The following is a 24791-nucleotide window of genomic DNA, read 5'->3' on the forward strand; positions in this document are numbered from 1 at the left end:
CTTCAAGATGGATTGATTTCACATTGCATCACTTTTTAGATGTGTCAAATTATGTAATGCATGGAGTAGGAAGTTTGGAATGCCAGCTACTTTTATGCAAGCTGATTCTTTTGTATTATTTTTCTTAATGAAGAACTTGAACATCATATTCATTGTGTGTATTAGGCTTCTCAGTTCCCAAATCTTCTAGTGCTTCTAGAAGTAATGGTGAATTTTTAAGAGATTAAATGACTTTGTATGAATCTAGTTTAAAATGTTTTCTCCCTCAGGGCACCTGGATGGCTTAGTCAGTTAAGCATTCAGCTCTTCATTTTGGCTCAGGTCATGATCTCACAGTTAGTGAGTTTGAGCCCTCTGTCAGGCTCCAGGCTGGCAGCGCGGAGCCTGCTTGGGATTCTGTCTCTCCTCCTCTCTTTCTGCCCCTCCCTGATCATGTACGTGCTCACGTGTGCTCTCTTTCTCTCTCAAAAATAAACATTAAAAAAACAATTAAAAAATAAAATGTTTTCTCTCTCATTTATTGTAACCAACCTTTCCCCATAGCTGTGAACTTCACAGAAGTTAATGAAGAAAATAAAAACGATCTCTTCAAAGAAGTATTTTCTTCCATTGAAACCTTGGCCTTTACCTTTGGGAATATGTAAGTAGAGACTGTCATTTAAAGAATTTGGGCCTGGGTATCTCAGAGTATGTCACATAATTCAGTAGAGACTTGGAAAGTAAATATTAACCAATATAAAATATTATCACAATACTGGAAAAGCTATATTCATTATTGTTTTATTACTGTATTTGCCAGTGTCTTTAGAGCTGTTCAGAAGCAACATCCATTTGCAAGTGACTATGTGAATAAGTTCCTAGGAGTTTATTTCTAAGGTTCTTACTTAAAAAAAAATTTATTCTAGATTACATGTTGAATGTAAAGCCTGTGACAGAGCAATGTAATGACTTGTCTTTTTATTTCTGTTTCTTATTCTTACTTCCCTGGATAGCCTGACAAACTTCCTTATGGGAGATGTAGGCAATGATTCGTTATTGCGGCTGCCTGTTTCTCGGGAAAGTAAGGTAAGCCAGGTTTGTGTGAAAGCAGAGAGTTTAATATTTTTAACATAATATTCCAGTAATTTCCTGATTTTAATCTCAGCAGTAGTCTTTGATAGTTTTTGAGTTGAGCAAGAAAAACAGATCAGTTCATTTTAAATATAATTATGGTAGGGTCACCTGGGTGGCTGAGTTGGTTGAGCGTCCGACTTCAGCTCAGGTCATGATCTCACAGTCTGTGAGTTCGAGCCTCACATGGGGCTCTGTGCTGACAGCTCAGAGCCTGGAGCCTGCTTCCGATTCTGTGTCTCCCCCTCTCTCTGCCCCTCCCTTCCTCATGCTCTGTCTCTCTGTCAAAAATAAATAAACATTAAAAAAATTATTTTAAATATAATTATGGTCAGTTTCTGGAGCAAAAATTTAATTATACTTTCTAAGTGGAGCTATCATTTTAAAAGACTATCTCTGATAGTTTTATGGTGTTTTATGTAATGAATCTATATGTCATACGGTCCAAAATTTTAGTAAGTAATTCTTAACCATTTTTTCTTCCTGACATTGTCACAGATCTTAAAGATTGGTGGAAACAGAAAAATAATGCAAGAAGTAGAGAGGGTGTTAATCTTTTTACACAGCCTATAGTTTGTTGCCATGAAACACTTATTAGTAGACCTGAAGGTCTTAATTCTGCCTAAGAGTATTATGTCAGAGGATTGCAGTTCTGGTTCCCAATTTGAAGAAAAATTGCTGTGGAATAATAGAACATGAAGAATATTTGTAGAATATTGCTGCTTTAAAGATTTATAATAGTAATATTTTTGTTTGACTAAAAATTGTTCTCTAAATGCAAGAAGCTATTTTTCAAAACTGTGATAAGGGGGCACTGGGTGGCTCAGTTAAGCGTCCAACTCTTGATTTGAGCTCAGGTCCTGATCTCATGGTTATGGGATTGAGCCCTGTGTCAGGCTCTGGGTTGACAACTGGGAGACTGCTTGAGATTCTCTCTTCTCCCTCCCTCTCTCTGCCTCTCCCTCATTTGCTCTCAAAATAAATAAATAAATAAATAAATAAATAAATAAATAAATAAATAAATAATCATTTTTAAAAAACTGCAATAAGGACATATGTTGTTCATTTCTTGTTAAGAATGTTCAAATCCAAAAAGATTTCAGCAAATACTTGGAACTGTGCCAAGTATTTGTATTATATCAAAATAGTATAAAAACTGCAGATCTTTCTTAAAATGATACAAAATATGAACGACTAATTGAAGTATTTGTTATATGTACAGTAACACTGAGAAAACAATTATGATTATTTCTGAAGTCATCCATTGATTAGTCAGGAAGGATAATGTATAAACCATATCACACTAGTGATCTTTAATTATTTTGCTATCATTTATAATTTTCCTTTAATTTTATCTTTTAAACATAACTACTAATTCAGAAGATATAATAACATTATATCAGTGTGACAGCTCTGGACAATTAAAATTTTTGGTGTGACTCGTATTTCTTGTTTTTGTGCCTCTATTGTTCACACTTATTATAATAATTCTTAATAGGAAAATACCTTTTCCTTTTTTCTTTTGCACCTTGTTTTCCTTTTTGCAGTTTTTAATTAAACCGAGATTGAGCTTTAAAGGTCCATGATGATAGAATTCTAATCATAAAGTTAAGTTACTTTGGTGAAGAGTTTTTAAAAATATCTTTAAATACTAGTTGCCATTTACTTAATGCTGTTTATTATGTACTATGCACTGTGCTCAGCCTCCATCATCTTAATCCTTAAAGTAGCCTTAGGGAAGTAGTGTTCTTATCCCCATTTTACAGAGGGCAAACCAAAGTTACATGAGCTTAAATATTGAGCCCGGTGTCCTACAGCTACTAAGTGAGTGCTGGACTTCAAACCCAGTCTCTTTAATCCCTTTTGCATTGAATCCCTGCATGGTCTGTATTGCCCAACCAAAGAGATCAAATTTGTTTAAGATCTCACAATTTTGGTAGATATGTTTTCCTACACTGTCCAGTAAGGTAGCCACTTGCCATATGTAACTCTTTAAATTTCAATTAAGTAAAATTAAAAATATACTTCTGATTTACATTAGCCACTTTTCATATGCTCAAATAACCACATGTAACTAGTATCTACCTTATTGTACAGTGCAGATACAGAACATTTCCATCATCATAGAACATTCTGCACTAAGCTGTTCACTAGACCTTCAGAGAAATGCTTATTATATGATAAAATGGTAAAAGATGGCTGGAAGAAACAGGTCTTTGTGTTCTGTTTAAGTGACAATATAAATATTTAGATTGCTTCTATAACTTCCTGACTAATATTTTTAAAATTTGCAGAATTGTATGTTTTGAATGGATTTATTAATGTTAATTAATGCTGTTAGCAAACAATGAGGTTATTTATTCTTAGATCTTGAGAACTGCAGTTGTAAATAGGTATACAATTCTTAAAAGATGTCATAGCATTTAAACAGATTTCTTAAGCCCTTCGAGTTCTAAATACTTGACATTCTTTAACAGGAATTATGTCACATAACAAATCAGAATGAAAAGTTTCTGAAGCAAAAATCTGTTAGCTTCTGCTCTAATCTTAAGTTTGTTTTCTTCCATGTTGTAAGTCTTTTGAAAATGTTTCTGTGGAATCGGTGGACTCATCTAATGAAAAAGGTAATGCTTGAGGTACTTAAAATCTTAGTCAAATTTTTTTGCGATTACTTTTCATAAGTGTTTTTGGATTACTTAATGTCTTGCTTGGTAACCTAAAGTGTTCATTTTTAACACAAACTGATGTATCAAACTTTACATAAATACTTAAGGGAAAAAACCTGCTACAGTAGATAGATAATGGAGAGACTGGTCAAGAATTCTAAACGGCTTGGGGCCCCTGGGTGGCTTAGTTGGTTAAGCGTCTGACTTTGGCTCAGGTCACAATCTCAGATTTGAGCCCCTCATCTGGCTCTGCACTGACAGTGTGGAGTTGCTTAGGAGTCTCTCTCTGTCCCTGTCTCTCTGCCCCCACCCCCCGCTCTCTCTCACTCTCTCAAAATAAATAAACTTAAAAAAATTCTATAGGGCTTGTAACTTGATGAATAATAGGAATATATATTAAAAATAAAACATACATTATAATTTAAAACCATTTTAAATTTGAACTGTGACCTTTATGTCTAAATTTGCCACTTGAATTTTTTTAAAACAGTTTTCATTGAAGAACATCTTAGGATTTGAATGCTTCTTTGTTTAGAGTTATGTGCTGATATTTAATATATACTTGATATTTTTATTTTCAGGAAATTTTTCTCCCATAGAGCTAGACAGCGTGCTATTAAAGAACACTGATTCTGTAGAATTGGCTTTGTCTTATGCTAAAACGTGGTCAAAATATACCAAGAACATAGTTTCGTGGGTTGAGAAGAAGCTTAACTTGGGTGAGTTGCCCTTTAGGGCATCTGATTAACTTTGGAGTGTAAGAACTAAATTGTTCACAATTCATTTTCTACAGATGATGACTAATATGATTCCAAATTAGTAGCTGTTTCATTGTAGTGAATAAAATCATTGTCCATTTTCTCTTCTTGAAATAGGAAAGACTTTTCTTACAATAAATGTACTTACTGAACTTTACTGTGGGCCAACCACTCAATCTGGGAACACAAAGACAAATAGTATACTGTCTTTGACTTTAAGGAAGTCATACTCCAGTGGGTGAAAAGAATTGCAATCAGATAATATGGTTAAAAGAAATAAAAGCAACAATAGGTGTATGAGCACAAGCGATAGAAACATCTTAATAGTTAGGTTTTTTTCCCCAGTGTTTTCAGTTGACAAAAACTTTCACATCCTGTACTTCATTTAATCCTTACCAAAACCCTGGAAAGAAGGCAAGAAAAGAATTCTTCCCATTTTACAGCTCAGGCAAACAAGACAGGTGATTTGCCTAAGGTCAGATAGCAGATTTGCCTAGGATTATATAAGTAACTGGAAGAATATGGGATTTACCCAAAGCCTGTGCTCTTTCTACCACATTATTTGCCCTTTATAGGGAATGCCCATCAGAATCACCTGAATAGCCTTATAAAAGGGCAATACACAGGCCTAGGTCACATCTCCTAAGAATTGAGGCCAAGCAACTATATTTTGAAAGTTTCCTAGTGGGTTTCATGAGCATTTCTGGTTAAGAGTCATAGTATCATATGATGCAGACTACTATGTGTGCTCACTCTTTAAATTGGGAATTACAAATAATTTTAGAGTATAGAAGGGAAAAATAAGTTAATTTACCTTCTGATACTTTCTTTGACCTTTTCAGAATTGGAGTCCACTAGAAATATTGTCAAGTTGGCAGAGGCAACTAGAAGTAACATTGGAATGCAGGTAAGTGTTCAGTGAACTCCTAGGGTTTTGTACCAAGAGGTTACCCAGATGAGCTACTGATAGTGCCTCTCAAAATCAGAAAATTGTGTAGTTAATATAGGAAAGAAATGAAATGCTCAACTTAAAATCCTTGTATTTAAAAAAAAATTTTTTTTTAACATTTATTTAATTTTGAGAGACAGAGATAGAGCACAGGCTGGGGGGGGGTGGGCTGGGGGGCGGCAGGTGTGGGCAGAGAAAGAGTGAGACACAGAATCGAAGTGGGATCCAGGCTCTGAGCTGTCAGCACAGAGCCTGATGCGGGGCTTGAACTCAGAACCATGAGATCATGACCTGAGCTGAAGTTGGACACTAAACTGACTGAGCCACCCAGGCACCCCTAGACTTAAAATCCTTTTAAACTTACATGGATACCCATTATGGAAAAAAATGAGGAAATTCACAATTTTATGCAAATATTGATTGTCTTGTTAGCCACTAGTTTTGCTACCTAGTTTTATAATTAATATTCTTCAGTATTTTTTTCATATAGTCGTATTTATGACTAGTTTTTCTGCAAAAAAAGTCTAAACTTAAAATTTCTCCTTCTGAAGAAGAGTAATGGGAGATCTAGAACTTTAGTGCTATTTCTATTGGAAAATTTACTTTTCAATTTTGAATTCTAGGAGTTTATGCCATTGCAGTCTCTATTTACCAGTGCTCTTCTTAGTGATATCAAAAACAGTCATCTTTTGCAACAAACAATCGCAGCACTCCAAGCCAACAAATTTGTGCAGGTAAAAATGTATATGTGTAATACACATTTCTTTAACAACAGCATACCTTTAGATAACAGCTTTTTTTCCTTTTTTTAAAATGCTCTTGACAGCCTCTACTTGGGAGGAAAAATGAAATGGAAAAACAAAGGAAAGAAATAAAAGAACTTTGGAAACAGGAACAAAATAAAATGGTTAGTATTATAATGGAGTTTCATCTAGAATGGATAAAGAAGATGTGGTATATATATACAATGGAGTATTACTCGGCAATCGAAAAGAATGAAATCTTGCCATTTGCAGCTACGTGGATGGAACTGGAGGGTATTAATGCTAAGTGAAATTAGAGAAAGACAAAAATCATATGACTTCACTCATATGAAGACTTTAATAGACAAAACAGATGAACATAAGGGAAGGGAAACAAAAATACTAGAAAAACAGGGAGGGGGACAAAACAGGAGAGACTCATAAATATGGAGAACAAACTGAGGGTTACTGGAGAGGTTGTGGGAGGGGGGATGGGCTAAATGGGTAAGGGGCACTAAGGAATCCACTCCTGAAATCATTGTTGCACTATATGCTAACTAATTTGGATGTAAATTAAAAAAAAAAAAAACAGGGGCGCCTGGGTGGCTCAGTCGGTTGGGCGGCCGACTTCGGCTCAGGTCATGATCTCGCGTTCCGTGAGTTCGAGCCCCGCGTCAGGCTCTGTGCTGATGGCTCAGAGCCTGGAGTCTGTTTCAGATTCTGTGTCTCCCTCTCTCTGACCCTCCCCTGTTCATGCTCTGTCTCTCCCTGTCTCGAAAATAAATAGACGTTAAAAAAAAAAAAAATTAAAAAAAAAAAAAATTAAACAAGTTATGATGGAGTTTTATCTACCTATTTGTGAATATCTAAAATCATCTGCAGTATATAAGCACCTACCGTAGAAGATGCATCTTAATCTGTAGTTTTTCTAAAATGCTGTCTTAATTAGCTTGTTGAATATGCTAAAGAAGCTTATACATTAGGGTTTCTTATTCTGCATTTAATAGTCTTTTTTTTTTTTTTCTGTGTAGCTTGAAACAGAGACTGCTCTTAAAAAGGCAAAACTGTTATGCATGCAACGTCAGGATGAGTACGAAAAAGCAAAATCTTCCATGTTTCGTGCAGAAGAGGAGCATCTGTGCTCAACTGGTGGAGTAGTCAAAAATCTCAACAAGCAGCTAGAAAAAAAGCGAAGGTTGGAAGAGGAGGCTCTTCAAAAAGTAATCATCTTTTTTGTTTGCAAGTTGAATTAGCAATAATCTGCTAAGGCTCAGGATTGCCTGGAAGGCTTGTTAAAACAGGCTACTGCCCCCCCCACCCCCCCCACCCCCCCCAAATCCAGAGTTTCTGATTGAGTAGCTCTAGGATTGGCCCCAGGCAGCTTGCACTTCCAACAGGTCCCCAGGTCATGCTGCTGCTGCTGGTGGTGGGATCCACACCCTGAGAATCAGTATGCTAAGAGGTTTTTGCCTACCTTCTAAATCTTTGGGTTTGTTTATGAAAAAGTATCTTAGAGAAAGCAGTAGTTTAATATTTTGACTTGATTGTTCAGGAAGTTCACCTTTTAGGCAACTGTGTGTATATGTATACTGATTCCAGTACCTGATAGCAAAGCTAGGCTGGAACTTTATATTGTTTATAAGAAGATTATAAAGAAAATGGTGACTGTAAATAGAAAAGGCTGTTAAATAGAAGTACACATGTATTTCGTACATAGTATACTAATTGTAAGTCCTACTTGACTGTCCATTAAAGTCAGGTGCCCATGAATCACTGACCAGAACACATTGTTATCTTTAGAAATATTCTCTTTGAAACAGATTATTTCATAATTTTTGTATAAAAAGATTTTTCAATTATTTAAATTGAGTTTTATTATATATGTATTTGTTTTAAAATATAAATTCTAGTGGTCAGTGTTATTTTTTTTTTCTGTGATATTCCTGAAGGTAGAAGAAGCAAATGAACTCTACAAAGTTTGTGTGACAAATGTTGAAGAGAGACGAAACGATCTAGAAAATACCAAAAGAGAAATTTTAACACAACTCCAGAAACTTGTTTTTCAGTGTGATCTTACCCTTAAAGCTGTAAGTTTTTTTTTCTTTCAGTATTTTGAAGGCCAGGGGCAAAAAAGAGTAAATATCTGCAGAAGGGAGTGCGATGCTTGATGGGTCATGATTCTTAAGGGATTTAATTTCTGAGATTAATGAAACATTTAGAGTTTGAAAATTGAATTTCAGTTTTTCATAGCAGTATATGATTTGAGTTACATTTTTTATCTGGACAGCCACCCCATGGATTGATGATTTGTCCAATTAAAATTAAAGTCTGAGAGTTTGAACATGCCTCTAAGCCACTGTCTTTCTTAACTTGGTTGACAAAATGGATTTGACCATTGAAACTTCTATCAGTACTATAAGATCTATTCTTCAAAATTTGCATAAACTAAATATTAAAATTGAACCCAATGATTTATTTGGGAAAAAAGTATCCTTCCCTCAAATATTTTCATTTGCCTCTTTAAAATGACTTTTATTAAAAGTTTATATACAAAATACCTTTTTTGGGTATACATTTCACAAGCTGTAACCCATGTATAAATTTGTGTAACCACCACCATCACAATCAGGATTCAGAACAATTCCATCACTCCAAAAAATTTGGCTCATGCTGCCCCTTTGTAGTCAGACTGTCTACCCAACCCTGACCCCTGGCAAATATTGACTTGTGCTCTGTGTTTATAGGTGGGTCTTTTCCAGAGTGTCATATAAATGGAATCCTATAGCGTGTAACTTGGAGACTGGCTTCTTTTCCTCAGCATAATGTCTTTGAGATTCATCAGTGCTATGCATGGATCAATATTCATTTCTTTTTATTGCTGAATAGTATTCTGTTACATGAGTGTACCACAGTGTTTATGCATTTATCAGTTGGACATTTGTGTTGTTTCGAGTTTTGGGTGATTGTGAATATAGAGCTGCTATGAATATTTGTTTACAGGTTTTTGTGTGAGCATAAGTTTTCATATTTCTAGGGTAAGTACCTAGGAGCAAGCTTACTGGATGGTATGGTAAATGTCTGTTTAACGTTACAAGAAATTGCCACATTGTTTTCCAGAATGACCATAACATTTTTCATTCTAACCAGTAATATACGAGAGTTCCGGTAGTTCTGCATCCTTCACAACACTTGTCAGTTGTTGTTTTTATATCTTAACTGTTCTAATACGTGTGTAGTGGTAGTTGTTTTAATTTGTATTTCTGGAGTGACTAATGATACTGAGCATCTTTTCAAGGACTTATTTGCAATCTTTGTTTTGCCAGTTTTTAAAACTTGAGTTTGTTTTCTTATTGTTGAGTTTGCATATTTTGTCTTCCAGTCTGAAACTTTATTCATATATCAGTTTCTTTCAGGGAACAAAGGGTTTTAATTTTGATGGAGTCTAACTTAGGAATTTCTTTTATGGGTCATGCTTTTGGCATTATATCTAAGAGTGTTTCACCCAACTAAAGGTCACAAAAACTTCTCTCCTATGTTTTCTCCTAAAAATGTTATAGTTCGACATTGATATATGATCTATTTTGACTTAATTTTTATATAAGGCATGAAGTATAGATCGAGGTGTATTTTTTTGCATATAGATGTATTAAAATTGTACCCATGGGGTTTTAATTTGTGGAAATGACTGAATGCTGACATGGAGAGGTCAATGTTATTGAAAGATGAACTGCTTACTTCCATTTCCCGAGAGAAGGGAACATGCTGTGCCACACAGGGTCACAGAAGTGCCAGGTTTGGTGAAGCAGAGGCAGGAGTGAGGGGAAAGCTGAGTACATAGCCTTTATTGGGTTTTCAAGGGAAAAGCAAGGTACATCAGGATAAGCAGTATAGGATTGGTTAGCTTGAATAAGTCCAGTGTGCTTTGGGATATAGGGGTGGTCTCTAGTTGCTTGTACCTAGCCCTGGGATGATTCAGAGCAGGAGAAAATACCGACTTGGTGTGTGAGAGTTAGTTAATGAGGTTGTTCAGGTTGTATATGAAAGATGTGCCCCCTCCACCCTCTACCCCTGGGCTAAGAATTGGTTAGCCCTGGGAGGAGCAGACTCTCCCCAGCGAGCAAGCTTTTTAAGATATCAAAACATTATAAAATATGGAAAATGAAAAGCATTAATACAGGTGTCCACTTGTTCCAGTACCATTTGTTGAAAACATTGAGCCCTCTCCAATGATTTGCCTTTGCGTCTTTGTGAAAAATCAATTGACCGAATTTTTATAGGTCAGTTTCTAGACTCCCTATTTTGTTCCATGGATATATGTACCTTTCCTTTGGCCCAAATTCTACTATGTTGATTACTACTGTTTTATGTCAAGTCTTAAAATCAGGTAGTGTGAGTCTTCAACTTTATTCTTTTTTAGAATTGTTGTGAGTATTTAAGATTCTTTGCCCATAAAAATGTTGGAATCAGCTTGTCTGTATCTATAAACAAAGCCTGTTAGTATTTTAATTGGAATTGTGTTAAACCTTAGATCAGATAGGAAGAATTGACTGTATATGTAGCATCTTAAATATATATAGAGTTGCTCAATCCATGTAGAGAGTATGTCTCTCCACTTATTTAGAAACATGGTATTTTTTTAATCAGAATTTTATAGTTTTCAGCATAAAGGTTTTCCACATGTTTTGTTAGATTTAAACCTATGTATGTATGTATTTATTTGGGCGGCTATTGTGAGTGTGATTGATACAAATAAATAAATAGATTAAATACATACCACATATAATTTATGTGTATGTATCTATGCATACACATTTCTTTAATTTCAAATTTCAATTGTTCATTGTTACTATTCAGAAATACAAGTGATTTTTGTGTATTGATCTTGAATCTTGCAACCTTGCTGAAATTAGTCCTAGAACTTTTTTTGTAGAAACATTGGGCTTTTCTACATAGAAAATCATATTATCTACTAATAAGGACAGTTTTATTTCTTCATTTCCAGTCTGTATTCCTTTTATTTCTTTTTCTTTTTTGCACTGACTGTGGCTGTGACAGAAGATATCTTTGTCCTATTCTGGATTTTAAGGGCAAAGCACTTAGTCTTTCACCATTAAATATAATAGCTTATAGGTCTTTTGATGATGCCCTTTATCAGGGTAAGGAATTTCCCTTTTTCTAATTTGCAGAGAGTTTTATCATGAAGAGAATTTTTTTTTAACTGTTGAGAATTTTGGGATTGTTTTTTATTACAGCATAAACTAGCAAATCTGTCTGCTATAGTATGTATTTAATATATGTGTATATATTTTCTAAATTCTTTTATAGGTACCTTTATATACTATTTCATGTACACCTAAATATGGGAAAGGAACATATTTAGAACAAATAATGTATAAATACAATTTACAAAACTTAAATATGCAATGTCTGCTAATTAAATTATTATAAACATTTATAATTGTCTTTGTTTTTTAAAAAAAGAGATGATTTTATCAAATGATTTTTTTGCATCATTTGATGTGATAACACAGTTTTTCTTTTGTAGTCTGTTAATATGATGGATTATATTAATAGTTGAGTGTTGATCTCTAGTCTTTTATTCCTGGATAAGCTGCTTTTGGTTGTTATACATTGTTCTTTTTATATATTGCTGGATTCAATTTGTTAGTATTTTGTTGAGTATTTTTTTCTTTTTCTTCTCTGTTAATGAAAGACATTGGTATCTATGCTATTTTTTTTAATCTGGTTTTATATCAGGGTAATTCTGGCCTTATAAAATGAATGGGGAAGTGTTCCTTCTTATCAGTTTTCTGGAAGAGAAACTGGTGTTATTTCTTCAATTGTTTGGTGGCGTTCTCTGGCAAAAGCAAATGGGCTTAGGGTTTTCATTTTTGGAAGGTTTTTCTTTTCTTTCTTTCTTTTTTTTTTTTTTTAAGTTTATTTATTTTAAGAGAGAGACAGAGAGTGAGCAGGGGAGGGGCAGAGACAAAGGGAGAGAAAGAATTCCAAGCAGGCTCTGTGCTGTCAGCGCTAAGCCCAATGTGGGGCTCGAACTCACAAACCGTGAGATCATGACCTGAGCCGAAACCAAGATTCAGATGCCATCTGACTGAGCCATCTAGGTGCCCTGTTTTTTTGGAAGGTTTTTCATTATGTATTCAATTTATTTTGATATAGGCCTATTTGAGTTAATTATTTCTTTTGGGGTGATTTTTGGTAGTTTGTGGCTTTCATGTAATCAGTCCCTTTTACCTCAGTTGTGTAATTTATGTGCAAAAAGTTGTTCATAGGTTTTCTATAAACTTTCAGTGTCTCAATAGACTGTAGTGATATTCCTGATATTGGTAATTGTGCTTGCTTTCTTTCCCTCTAGTTAGTCTGGCTAGAGGTTTATCATTTTGATTGACCTTTTCAGAAAACTAGCTTTTATTTATTTGTTTTTAATTTATTTTAAAATGTTTATTAATTTTTGAGAGAAAGTACAGCACATGGGAGTGCACAGGGGCACATGGGGGAGGGGGCGGAGAGAGAGAGAATCCCAAGTGTTCTCTGTCAGCACAGAGCTTGATGTGGGGCTTGAACCATGAGATAATAACCTGAGCTGAAATCGAGTCTGATGCTTAATTGACTGAGCCACCCAGGCATCCCAGAGCTAGCTTTTAATTTCATTGGTTTCTCTATTGTTCTTTTTAAAATTTCATTTATTTTTGCTTGCTTTGGGTTTATTTTGCTCTTCATTTTAGTTTCTTTTAGCTCTTCTTTTTTAGAGGTGGAAGCTTAGATTGTTCATTGAGACCTCTGTACTTTTTTAATACAAATATTTAAGTATTTAGATTTCTAAGTAATGCTTACATCCCACAAATTTTGAATTTTATGGCTCTATTTTTGTACATTACAAAATATTTCCTAATTTCCCTTGAGACTTCATCTTTGACCTATGGGTAATGTAGAAGTTGATTGTTTAATTTCCAAGTGTTTAAGGATTTTCTGGATATATTCCTGACACTGATTTCTAGTTTAATTGTGTTATAATGAGAGAAATATTTTGTATAATTTCAATTTTCTTAGATTTATTGTGGTTTGTTTTATGATTCAGGATATGGTCTGTCTTCGTGAATGTTCCATGCATATACTTTTAAAAATGTGTATGTATTCTGCTTTTGTTGCCTTGGGTATTTTATGTCAGTTGGTTGTTGTTGGTTTATGGTGCTATTTATTCTATATCTTTGAGGATTTACCTTTTACTTCTGTCAATTACAGAGGAAGGAGGGGTTTTTTTTTAAGTTTTTATTTAATTAAATTTTTTAATGTTTACTTATTTTTGAGAGAAAGAGAGTGGGGAAGGGACAGAGAGAGGGAGAGAGAGAGAACCCCAAGTGCAGAGCCCTACCCAGGGCTCAAACCCACAAACTGTGAGATTATGACCTGAGCTGAAATTAAGAGTCAGATGCTTAACCCAAGAGCCCCTAAATTTTTATTTAAATTCATTAGTTAACATACAGTGTAATATTAGTTTCGGGTGTATAATATAGTGATTCAACACTTCCATACAATAAGTATACTCATCACAACAAGTACTCTCCTTAATCCCCATCACCTATTTAACCCAACCCCCACTCACTTCCCTTTTGGTAACCATCAATTTGTTCAGAGAAAGGAGTTTTGAAGTCTTCAACATATTGTATATTTTTAGTTGTATCAGTTTTTGCTTTATGTATTTTGAAACTCAGTTGCTTGTGCATTAATGATTGTTACATATTCTTGGTAAATTAATCCTTTTATCCTTACAAAATGTTTCTTTTTATCCTGGTAATTTTTATTTTATTTTTTAGTCTACTTTATTTAATACTGATACAAGTATTTCAATTTTCTTTTAGTAATTTTTATCGTGGTATATCTTTTTACATTCTTCTAGTTTTAGTTTTATCATTTTATTTATCTATTTATTTAAATTCAAGCTCATTAACATGCAGTGTAGTCTTGACCTCAGGAGCAGAACCCAGTGATTCATCTCTTACATATGATACCCAGCACTCATTCTGTAAAGTGCCCTTCTTAATGTCCATCACCCATTTAACCCATCCCACCACCCACCTCCCCTCCAGCAACCCTTGGTTCGTTATCTGTATTTAAGAGTCTCTTATCATTTGCCTCCCTATTTTTATCGTATTTTTCATTATATTTAAAGTGAATTTCTTATACAACATATAGTTCAGTCTGTTTTTTTTTTTTTAATCCGTTGATAATCTGTCTTTTAAGTGAAATATTTAGACCATTCTATTTAATGCAAATGTATGTTCAAATTTAGGCCTACTCTTTTTTTCTGTTTATACCTTAATGTTTCCCTTTGTTTCCATTTTGTTGCCTTATATTGGATAAATTGATAATTTTTTAGAATTACAGCTAATCTATATTACAGATTTAATCTATTTTTATTTATGTATTACAATTATATATGTTTTTAAATGTTTATTTAATTTTGAGAGAGAGAGAGAGAGAGCAAGGAGGGGAGGGGCAAAGGGAGGGAGACAGAGGATCTGAAGCAGGCTCCATGCTGACATCAGAGAGCCCAATGTGGGGCTTGAACTCATGAACCTTCAGATCATTACCTGAGCCAAAATCAGACACTTAACTGACTGAGCCACACACGTGCCCCTAGAGTTATATTTTAATTTACCTAAAATGCTCATTTACATTTTAATTAATTTGTTATCCACATTTAGATTTATTGGGTTTTTGACTATATTGCTTTATACAATTTTTTTTTTAATGGTTGCTGTAGGGACATGTTTATAAAAACTTACTTCTACTTAGAACTAATATATTTACCACTTCAAGTGGAATGTAGAAAGCACATAGTCCCACTGTAAGTCCCTTTTACTTGCTTTGGGTTGTAGTTGATACATGTATGCTACATCTATATACTTTGAGAAATCCATAGTCATTTGAATTATTGCTCCCTCTATATGGAATGTTTTTGGGGGGGTTGTTTTGTTTTTTGCTTGCAAGGTTTTTTCTTTGTCTTTGGTTTTCACCATTTTGAAACAGCACTCATTTGAGTGTGAATTTTGTTGAAGTTGTTCTCTTTTTGGTTCCCTGAACTTTTTGCATCTACAAGTTTGACTCTTGGAATATTTGGGAGGTTGTCAGCTATTGTTTCTTCAAAAATTTTTTTTTTTGTAGCACTTTCTCCTCTTCCTCTAAGACTTCAGTGACTCAAATTTTAGACCTTTGTTATCCTAAGGGGCTGGAGGGTCTTTTTTTTTTTTTTTCTAATCTTTTTTTCTTTCTCTTTTTTTTAACATTTATTATCCAGAGACAGAGAGAGACAGAGCATGAGTGGGGGAGGGACAGAGAGAGGGAAACACAGAATTTGAAGCAGGCTCCAGGCTGTAAGCTGTCAGCGCAGAGCCCAATGTTGGACTCGAACCCACAAACCTTGAGATCATGACCTGAGCCAAAGTTGGATGCTTAACCAACTTAGCCACCCCAGGCACCCCTCTTTTTTATCTTGATTGTTGTTCTATTGGATCTGTCATTGAGTTCACGGACTCTTCCCTTTGTTATCTCCATTTTCCTATACAGTCAAAATAGTAAATTTGTTTGGGATACTATATTTTTCAGTAGTAAATTTTTATTTTTTAATATCTTCCATTTCTCTGCTGAGACTTCAGTCTTACCATATTTCAAGATTGTTTGCCTGTACTTATTTAAACTGTCATAATAGTTGCTTTAACGTCTTTATCTAATAATCCAATACCTGAGTCATCTCAGGGTTAGTGTCTGTTTATTGTCTTTTCTCTTGTCAATTGAGATTTCCTGGTTCTTCTAACAAGTAATTTTGGATAATATCCTGCACTTTCCAGTATTACCTTATGTGACTTTATAACCTATACTGAATGTTTATTGTTAAAAAATTTCAGCAAGCATTTGATCTACCTAGTTAGGTTCACGTCACAGCTCCTAAGGAATCCCTTCCAGGTTTTCTAGCTCTGAAACCTAGTAGGCCTACTCTGCTGCTGTGAGGGTCAAGTAGGAAAAGGATAAAGACAAAAAACAACAGGTATTTCAGACCCCTCCCTCTTCAGATCACAGTTTATTTGATCATAGAGAATTCCTCTCAAAGTTTTAGATGTCTGCTCAGCTGCTACTGCCACCACTGCCACAGCACTGCGTCTTTGTGCTTGGAACTTGCTTTGGGGCTGGGGGACAAGAGAAAACAAACATACAAAAGAAACCAGAAGGTTTCCCCCAACTCTTTCAGTCACATGTCTTTGAATAGGAGTTCAGTATTGGCTGGGAAACAAGTAGCAACAGAAATACAGGAAGCATAGCACTGGACTGCTCATACCTTGGTTAGTAGTTTTCTTCTCTTAATGTTTATTTCTTTATTTTGAGAGAGACAGAGGTAACGTGAGCAGGAAAGGGGCAGAAGGGGGAGATAGCGAGGGAGAGAGGTGGGTGGCAGGGGGGGGGGGGTTGGGGGAGAGAATGAGAATCTCGAGCAGGCTCCATGCTCAGCACAGAGCCAGATACCGGGCTCAATCCCACAACTGTGAGATCACAACCTGAGCCGAAATCAGGAGTTGGGCACTCAACCGACCTAGCCACCCACGCACACCTGTTGTTCCTTTCTACCATCTGCCTGCTACTGTTTACTTTTCAGCATTTTCAGATAGTTGAGAATTCGGTGGGAGACTGGGAGCATTGAGCCTATTCCATTTGAATCAGAAACTCTCCATAAAATGTTCCTGAGTATTTAAAATTGTATCTCATTCATTTACCAAATTCCAATCAATATGTGATTAACTTATAGAGTCAATTTTAACAAAATGATGTAAAAGAATTATAAAATCCCAGGAATCAAAATTACCTTATGAGTCACTTAGGCCAACCCTTTACATTTAAAGAGTCCTTTTCACCTCAGGCAATAGCTAATGATAGCTAAAATTGAGTATGCACCTGCCAGTGTATTAAGTTCCTGGCCTACATTAACTCATTTAATTCTTACACAATTCCATTAAGTAAATATAACTGGTTTTTAGCTCCGTCTCACTGGGAAAGAAACTAAAGTTTAGAAAACCTTTCTTCTCAAAATGCAGTCCTTGGTCCAGTCCCATTCTCATGACGTTGGGAACCTATGAGGAATGCAGAATTTTAGGTTTCAATTCAGACTTTTGGAATCTGAATCTGCATTTTGAACAGAATCCCCCATATGATTCATTTGCACATTAACTTTTTTTTTTTTTTTTTTTGAAGCATTTGCTTAGAGAGGTTACAAATAACTTGATCAAGGTCACCCAGCATGTAAGTTGTAAAGCTAGGATAGAACTTGGTTGAATGACTTCAGAACCTGTGCTCTTAAATACCGTGCTGTCTTGCTGAATGATTATTTAGCCTGGGTGTGACAGCTCCAAAACTAATATAATGTTTCTACTGAGTGAAAAAAATGTTTTCTTGTGGCCCTTTCAGGTCATACTATACTGTGATATACTCCCTCTTCTACAGAATAACACTTTAAATATTTAAAGATAATTGTTATCTTCCTTTCCTGGATGTTTTTTTTTTTTTTTCAGACTAAACACCCGCAAATCAGATTTTTTTCATACAGCATGGTTTTAAGCTCTTTCACAAACTATAATCTTATTTGTCTACATACCTCTTAAAAAATGATGCTATTTGGTGATCCAACAATTATGATTTCCTTTAATTTGATGTACATAAGAGTTTACTTAATTTTGTATATAGCATGTATGTATTTATTAATGCCCTCTATGTATATAAAAGAAATTTAAGTCAGTTATATGCTCTCAAAGAGTGTAGCATATATTTAGGAAGAAAGAATTAACCCATCTGAAAAATTGGAGAGCAATACCTATCAGTGTATGAAGTAGACTTTGAGGTTAAAGTCTCTCAAATTTGGACAAATCCCCAAACTTACAAAAATCTCTACAGCATGTAATGTATAGAGACAGTTATAATAAAGGTGTTCTGTGTATATATTTGTGAAAAAAATTTCTTATTGACTAGAGTTCTTTGGAACCAATTTAGTTGATCAATTTTAGTTGTTCTGACTAGCATTTATTCACATGCAGATCCAAACAGATACCAAATCCAACATTCAGTTCTTGAATATAGATATTATTTTCTAGGAAGAACCATGACTTTCTCATATTTCTTTATGTTCTCTTCTCCTCCATCAAAAGCAGAACTTGGGAACTTGGGTGACTTATTTTTCAACACCATCTCTCAAATTGTTTTTTAAAACATTTTATTTTCACCCTAGGACATATCCATTTTTTAGAGATTGCAAGAAAAGACAAATTATTTGAGATACAAAGATGCTAGACAGGTTCTCTCACTATCTTAGAGAAGATACAGAAATGACATTATATCCCAGAAAAAATTGTAAGTTGTATCATGGACATCAAGGATTACTTCTGAATATCTAAAATTGTCTTGAATTATGAAGTGTTGAAGGTTATGGGATAAAGATCATAATTACATGACTGAGAGGAAGGAGAAATGACCAGGTCAGTCATTAAAGACCTAAGCAAATCAATGGGCTTTGAAAAGTGAAAAGAATTAGAACAAGAGTTGTTTTGCTTTGTTTTGCTTTGTTTTTTCTTTTGTTTTAAAATACATTTAAGAAAAATTTATCTTTAAAAAGATACAGGGTAGAAAATTACACTGAAGTAAATTTATTTTAGATTTATTACTAATTTATATGAGAGAAACTTTTTCCCTTATTTGAAATTAAGGTAAATTCTAGTTGAATAGCTGTCATAAACATTTGCTCTAATCCATGTACCCTGGAATAACTAAAAATTTGATGTAGGTGATGAAAGCTGGGCATGGAGTTGGAAGTCGTATATGTTTGAGTGAGCAATACCAGAAAATGTGCAGAATTACAGTATGACTTTGGCTAATGACACTTTCTATTACTGTTCATTTGGTCATTTCCCCTTTACAAAGCACTTAGGACACTGTGCTACCATAGAGGATCCAGAAGAAAAGGACTTAAGTTCCTGACTCAGGGAGCAGACTGGGGGACAAAAAAGATTTGAACTTTTCAGTTTAAAGACAGTTTTGCGGCAATGATTACTTCTAGATGTTGGATTAAATCTGTTTGTTTGTTTTTTCTAGACCTTGCCCAAAGTCAGGAAAAATAATATGCTCACGATGGTGTTCAGTGTTGTATGCTTCCCAGTGTGGCCTTTTTCTTGGTGCTGGCACTTGAAATAAATGTATATTTACAAGGCATTCTGAATAGCATAAGTTATTTTGCCTTTTGTCTCTGTGACCATAGGTAACAGTTAACCTCTTCCAGATGCAACACCTACAGGCAGCCTCCCTTGCAAGCAATTTACAGTCTCTCTGTGATAGCGCCAAACTCTATGACCCAGGCCAGGAGTACAGTGAGTTTGTCAAGGCCACAAATTCAACTGAAGAAGAAAAAGTTGATGGGTGAGAATTAATGTATAGATGAAATTATTTCAAAAGATAAAATAAGTTTCTATCTGGTATAAGATGGTGTCTTTTCTAACGGCAGAATTTCTGAATTTTTTTAATATCCTGATGTAACTCATGTAAGACTAAAGCTTTTCAGTTTGACACAAGGCTCAGTTCTTTGAGATTTAGACATCCTCTGAGAGTGGCAAACCATGTCAATTTTGAATGCCCACAGATTTAACAACCTCCATTTTCTGCAGTGGTTATACTAGAAACGTTTAACCATGACACGAATTATTAACCATACTTTTGCTCCTCTTTTCCATGTTTCAGCTGTAACAAGTTCAAGTGATTAATAAATTTTTTTCACATCTCCTTTAAGAAGCTGAACCCTTATAATGTTTATTCTTGATATTCACCTAGTTTAATTACTCTTCATTAAATTAACAGATTTTTCTAAAAATAGAATAAAATAGGCTGTTAGTCAGTCATTCTCCTAAATGATGAATTTTATTTGGGTTTTTCTTAGGAATGTAAATAAGCAGTTAACAAATAGTCCTCACACTTCTGGATATGGACCCAGCGACTCGTTAGAAGATGTAGTGCGCCTTGCTGACCCCTCTAGTAAGATTGAAGAGGACAGATGCTCCAATAGTGCTGATGTAACAGGTAGCGTTTAACATTAAAGGGAGCTCTAATTTATGAAAGATCAAATTATTTAAATGTGATTATTAAATGAGTTGCAGCTCTGAAATTTAAAAATCAGGCCTTGAATTATAACTCTGTGAGACCTTAGTCAAAGTTGTAAGCACTGTGGCTCTTTTTTTTTTTTTTTTTTTTTTTTTTTAATCTTTATTTTTGAGAGAGAGAGTGTGTGAGTGAGGGAGAAGCAGAGAGAGAGGGAGACAGAGGATCCAAAGCGGGTTCTGCACTGACAGCAGTGAGCCAGATCCAGGGCTCGAACTCATGAACTGTGAGATCATCACCTCAGAGGAAGTTGGATGCTTAACCCGCTGAGCCACCCAGGCACCCCACACTGCGACTATCTTAAAGTCAATGGTTGATCACTGCTAAAGGAATTTGACTTGTCTCATTTCTGTAATGTCAGTATTTTGCCTGATGAAATCCTTCTGTAGCCAAGTTTGACTTTAAATATTCTTTTCTTGAAGGTCCCTCTTTTATAAGGTCATGGACATTTGGGATGTTTAGTGACTCTGAGAGCACTGGTGGAAGCAGTGAATCTAGATCTCTGGATTCTGAATCTATAAGTCCAGGTATGTAAGTATTTAAGTCTAGCAGAGAAAATTCAATGAAATACTCCTTTTGGGGGGATATATTTTAACTACACTATTTTTACAAGGAACTGTGTCCTAGAGGAGTGTGTATATATACACGCACAGTTTAAAGAAAAATAAACAGATCCTCATGTGTTCACCACCCAGCCTATAAGAAATAAAATATTATCAGTATATGAGAAGGGCCCTGTGGACACCTCCTTGAAAACTTTGCCCTGTTGCCCACCAGAATAAGCCATCATCCTGAATTCTGTTAATAATTCTGTAGCTATTTTAAATGTGTTAGTGCCTGTATCTACTTGAGCTTTTCCCTCTTTGGAATGTTATACAGATGGAATTATATACTATTTTTTGTGTGTGACTTCTTTCATCTTTTTTTTAAAGATTCATGTTGATGTGAATAGCTATTTATTTCATACCATATCTTCTATAGTATACTATTCTGTGAATATAACTGTATTTTTTAGATTGCTTTGTAGTTAATTGCTAAGATGAACAATATAGTTAACACCACTTTTTGTGCCTATAGTTACTCAATTTTTGTAAGTGCACCTTAAAAGGTACTTTGATAAAGAGAATTCCATGCTCCTTAGAGAGGCAGGATAGATATTCTGAACTCTGCTTTAGTGGCTTTAACGAAGATAAGCCATAGGTAATACAACTAGCAGGAAAAGAAGGTGGCGTTTGAACCCATGAGATTTTTACTTCAAACCCATGAGATTCTTACTTTGGCATTCTTTCTCCTCCACTCTTTTACCAAAGACTGCTCTAGTCCTATTCTTCCTGGCCCTTCTCCTAGGATCCTTGGCACTGTGGGAGATATATTATAAGATTTAGCCTACCTCAAAAGTCCAAGATATTTTTTACAGTGTTCTACATATTACAGAAATTTTATTCATATAAATACATCTCTTGAGTTTAAATTTAGAAATAACTTCTATGCAGCATTGGGGTTTGTAGGCTTACTTTGTGTCTTCCTTTAAAACTAGCTCCATTCAGGTGGCACCCCAGAGATAAGAGCCTAAATACTTAACTAGATATTTCTAATTAGCTTTGTAAACACAAGATGGTTGTAGCTATCCCCAGAAATTAAGACCCAAACTAGGGCACACCCTAAATTATTTGGAATCCTATAAGACTTCATGTGATAAAGACAAAAATTTGTAAACTAGTCACAAGATAAATGGTAAAGACCTAGGGATGCCTGACCTGGGAATGAGGAAACCTGGGGACATGACAGCTGTCCTCACATATTGGAGTGTGAAGAGATTACAGGGACAGGGCTTGTCTGCTCCTTTAGGGAGAAGTGTGACCAGAGGCTGGGTTTCATAAGCGGGCAGACTGCTGCTCAAAAATGTAAGGAAACCATTTTACAGTTGGAATCGTTGTGAATGGAACATGTGACCCCATGATTTCTCAGTCGGTAGGAACACATTCAAAACAAAAACTAGATGACCACGTATCTCTTAAACATATTTTGAAAGGAATCTTTTGGAGGGAAAGATGTTGGTTTAAATCATCTCTCAGCCCTAAGATCGTTAAGGCCTTGAGGTGAGTGAAATCTTCCACTTAGATATCACCCTCTTTGTAATATCAGCAGGGAGCAGATAAACCTCGTTACCTAGTCCAGCTGGTCTGATACCTGCACAGTGTCCTTTGCTGATGTGGCTTGTGTCCTGTGTTCTCACCTCCCTGCCAGGGATCTCTATTCCTGCTTCCCATTCTCCCATCTTCCTGGGCAACATTAATGTGATCTTACTGTTGTGTTGCTGTAATCATAGATGTTTGTATAGTTTAGACAGCTTTAGGTTACACTGTATACATTTCTTTGTAACTCAATTCAACGAGTATTTAATGACAATTTACCATTGTGCCAGTATTCCTTGCCCTTGTAAAGCATACAGTCTCTAACACTTACTATCAGAAGTTGGCAGTAAGGTCTTACTGGAATGTATGATTCCTCAATTTTAAATTTATTTGGAAAAGTCAGGTTTGGTTGAATTTTCTGTTGTTCCTAGTAATAAATATCATAATTCCCTGTATCCAAAGTCTGCGAATGGAAGCAGCTTTTTCTATTTCTGTTTGTTCTCTTGAGCAGAATAGTATGATTGTGTTATTCCAAAAATATTGTCATTACCCATTTCTTAAATTCTACATTGGTCAGGTGATTGTATTCACAATTTTCTTTTAGGAGACTTTCATCGAAAACTTCCACGAACTCCATCCAGTGGAACCATGTCTTCTGCCGATGATTTAGATGAGAGAGAGCCACCTTCCCCTTCAGAAGCTGGTATTGCTTTAATGTGAATCAAGTACCCACTAAACCCTTTGAGTCAGCAGCACTGCATGATATTAGGAAAATAGTATAAAGAATTACTTTGCTGTGTGTTAAGAGACATTATAATGACTTAAATATATCCCCCCAAATTATGTAAAGTATGGGCTAATAATGTACTAGTGAAATGTTACAAATAAAAATAAAAGAATAAGCAACAAAACTACTAACTCTAAAATGTATTTGATGCCAAAATAGGCTAGTTATTTTGATCTTTTATAAAACAAATACAGTGACTGAACTGTTAAAAGGTTGCAATGCATGAGAAACTCAGAAAAAGTCTCTTTAAAAGAAATAGTGGAAGAAGCTAGGCAGAAAAAGTAAATACATTCTTGAGGACAAGGAAAGTTATAGAGGTTGACAGATACAAAAGATATCAGTTACCTTAATGACTTGAATTAGACTCATATAAATAAGTTTTGCACATTTGAAAACTTGATATACCTTTTTGGGCATCATTAACTAAGATAATATGGAACATCTGACCTCTGGTAGGGTATTGATACAGAACTAGCTAGTATTATCTGTAATTTTATAATGAATTAAGAATAAGTAGCTTGGGGTGCCTGGGTGGCTCATTCGGTTAAGCGTCCGACTTCAGCTCAGGTCATGATCTCGCAGTCCATGAGTTCGAGCCCTGCGTTGGGTTCTGTGCTGACAGCTCAGAGCCTGGAGCCTGCTTTGGATTCTGTGTCTCCCTCTCTCTCTGCCCCTCCACTGCTCGTGCTCTGTCTCTCTCTGTCTCAAAAATAAATAAAAACATTAAAAAAAAAAAGAATAAGAGTAGCTTTATCTTCAATGCAAATAATACTGACAAACTGGTCTCATACAGCTAGTTTTCTTTCTTTCAAACTTTTATAGGGGCATTTTCTAAGAATGTAATGCCACCTCCATAACACCCTTCCAGGCGCTATAAAGAGTATATTAATAACAGTGTAGATTTACTGATTCTGAAAACATTATGCCATGCTATATTAGAAGTATCTTACTGGTTTGGTCATGACTTTTACCCATTGCTCAAATATTTAATAAATGTTTACCTTTAAGAGATCTATCAATTGAATGTTTATTTTGATGTTACAGACTCAAATTAACAACTTTTTGTAATGCATGAATTATTACCAGGTCTAAAGATTTTTTAAAACTTAGTATCATGTGTTATAATTTTTATGCCATTTTATAATTCTTATACTAATTTATCTCTGTTTCAAGGACCCAACTCCCTTGGAACATTTAAGAAAACATTGATGTCAAAGGCAGCTCTCACTCATAAGTTTCGAAAATTAAGGTCCCCCACAAAATGTAGGGATTGTGAAGGCATTGTAGTATTCCAAGGTGTTGAATGTGAAGAGGTAAGACATTTCTGGAATTACATTAGCTCCTTTATGCTCTTTTCTGTATACTTTTTTGTTGCTAATTTTATTGATTGAGATCTCTTGCGGGTATATTTTTAAGAAATTAAACTATAGTGTACTTTCTGTAA

At 35.0% G+C, this 24791-nt stretch overlaps 1 protein-coding gene across 7 annotated transcripts in view; it reads left to right on the forward strand.

Moving 5' to 3' along the window:
- The window catches only part of ARHGAP29 (Rho GTPase activating protein 29), a 75668-nt gene that overhangs the window by 40660 nt on the left and 10217 nt on the right, over positions 1–24791 (forward strand). For all 7 annotated transcript variants that reach the window (XM_049616779.1, XM_049616782.1, XM_049616778.1 and 4 more), the window contains 14 exons: positions 544–640; positions 993–1065; positions 3686–3734; positions 4358–4495; positions 5377–5441; positions 6107–6217; positions 6310–6390; positions 7258–7446; positions 8176–8313; positions 19536–19693; positions 20208–20347; positions 20848–20952; positions 23165–23263; positions 24521–24660. In XM_049616779.1, the coding sequence (XP_049472736.1) occupies positions 544–640; positions 993–1065; positions 3686–3734; positions 4358–4495; positions 5377–5441; positions 6107–6217; positions 6310–6390; positions 7258–7446; positions 8176–8313; positions 19536–19693; positions 20208–20347; positions 20848–20952; positions 23165–23263; positions 24521–24660 (1583 nt within the window). The remainder of the gene's footprint in view (positions 1–543; positions 641–992; positions 1066–3685; positions 3735–4357; positions 4496–5376; positions 5442–6106; positions 6218–6309; positions 6391–7257; positions 7447–8175; positions 8314–19535; positions 19694–20207; positions 20348–20847; positions 20953–23164; positions 23264–24520; positions 24661–24791) is intronic.

This window comes from Panthera uncia (genome assembly GCF_023721935.1).
Source record: "Panthera uncia isolate 11264 chromosome C1 unlocalized genomic scaffold, Puncia_PCG_1.0 HiC_scaffold_4, whole genome shotgun sequence".
NCBI classification, from domain to species: domain Eukaryota; kingdom Metazoa; phylum Chordata; class Mammalia; order Carnivora; family Felidae; genus Panthera; species Panthera uncia.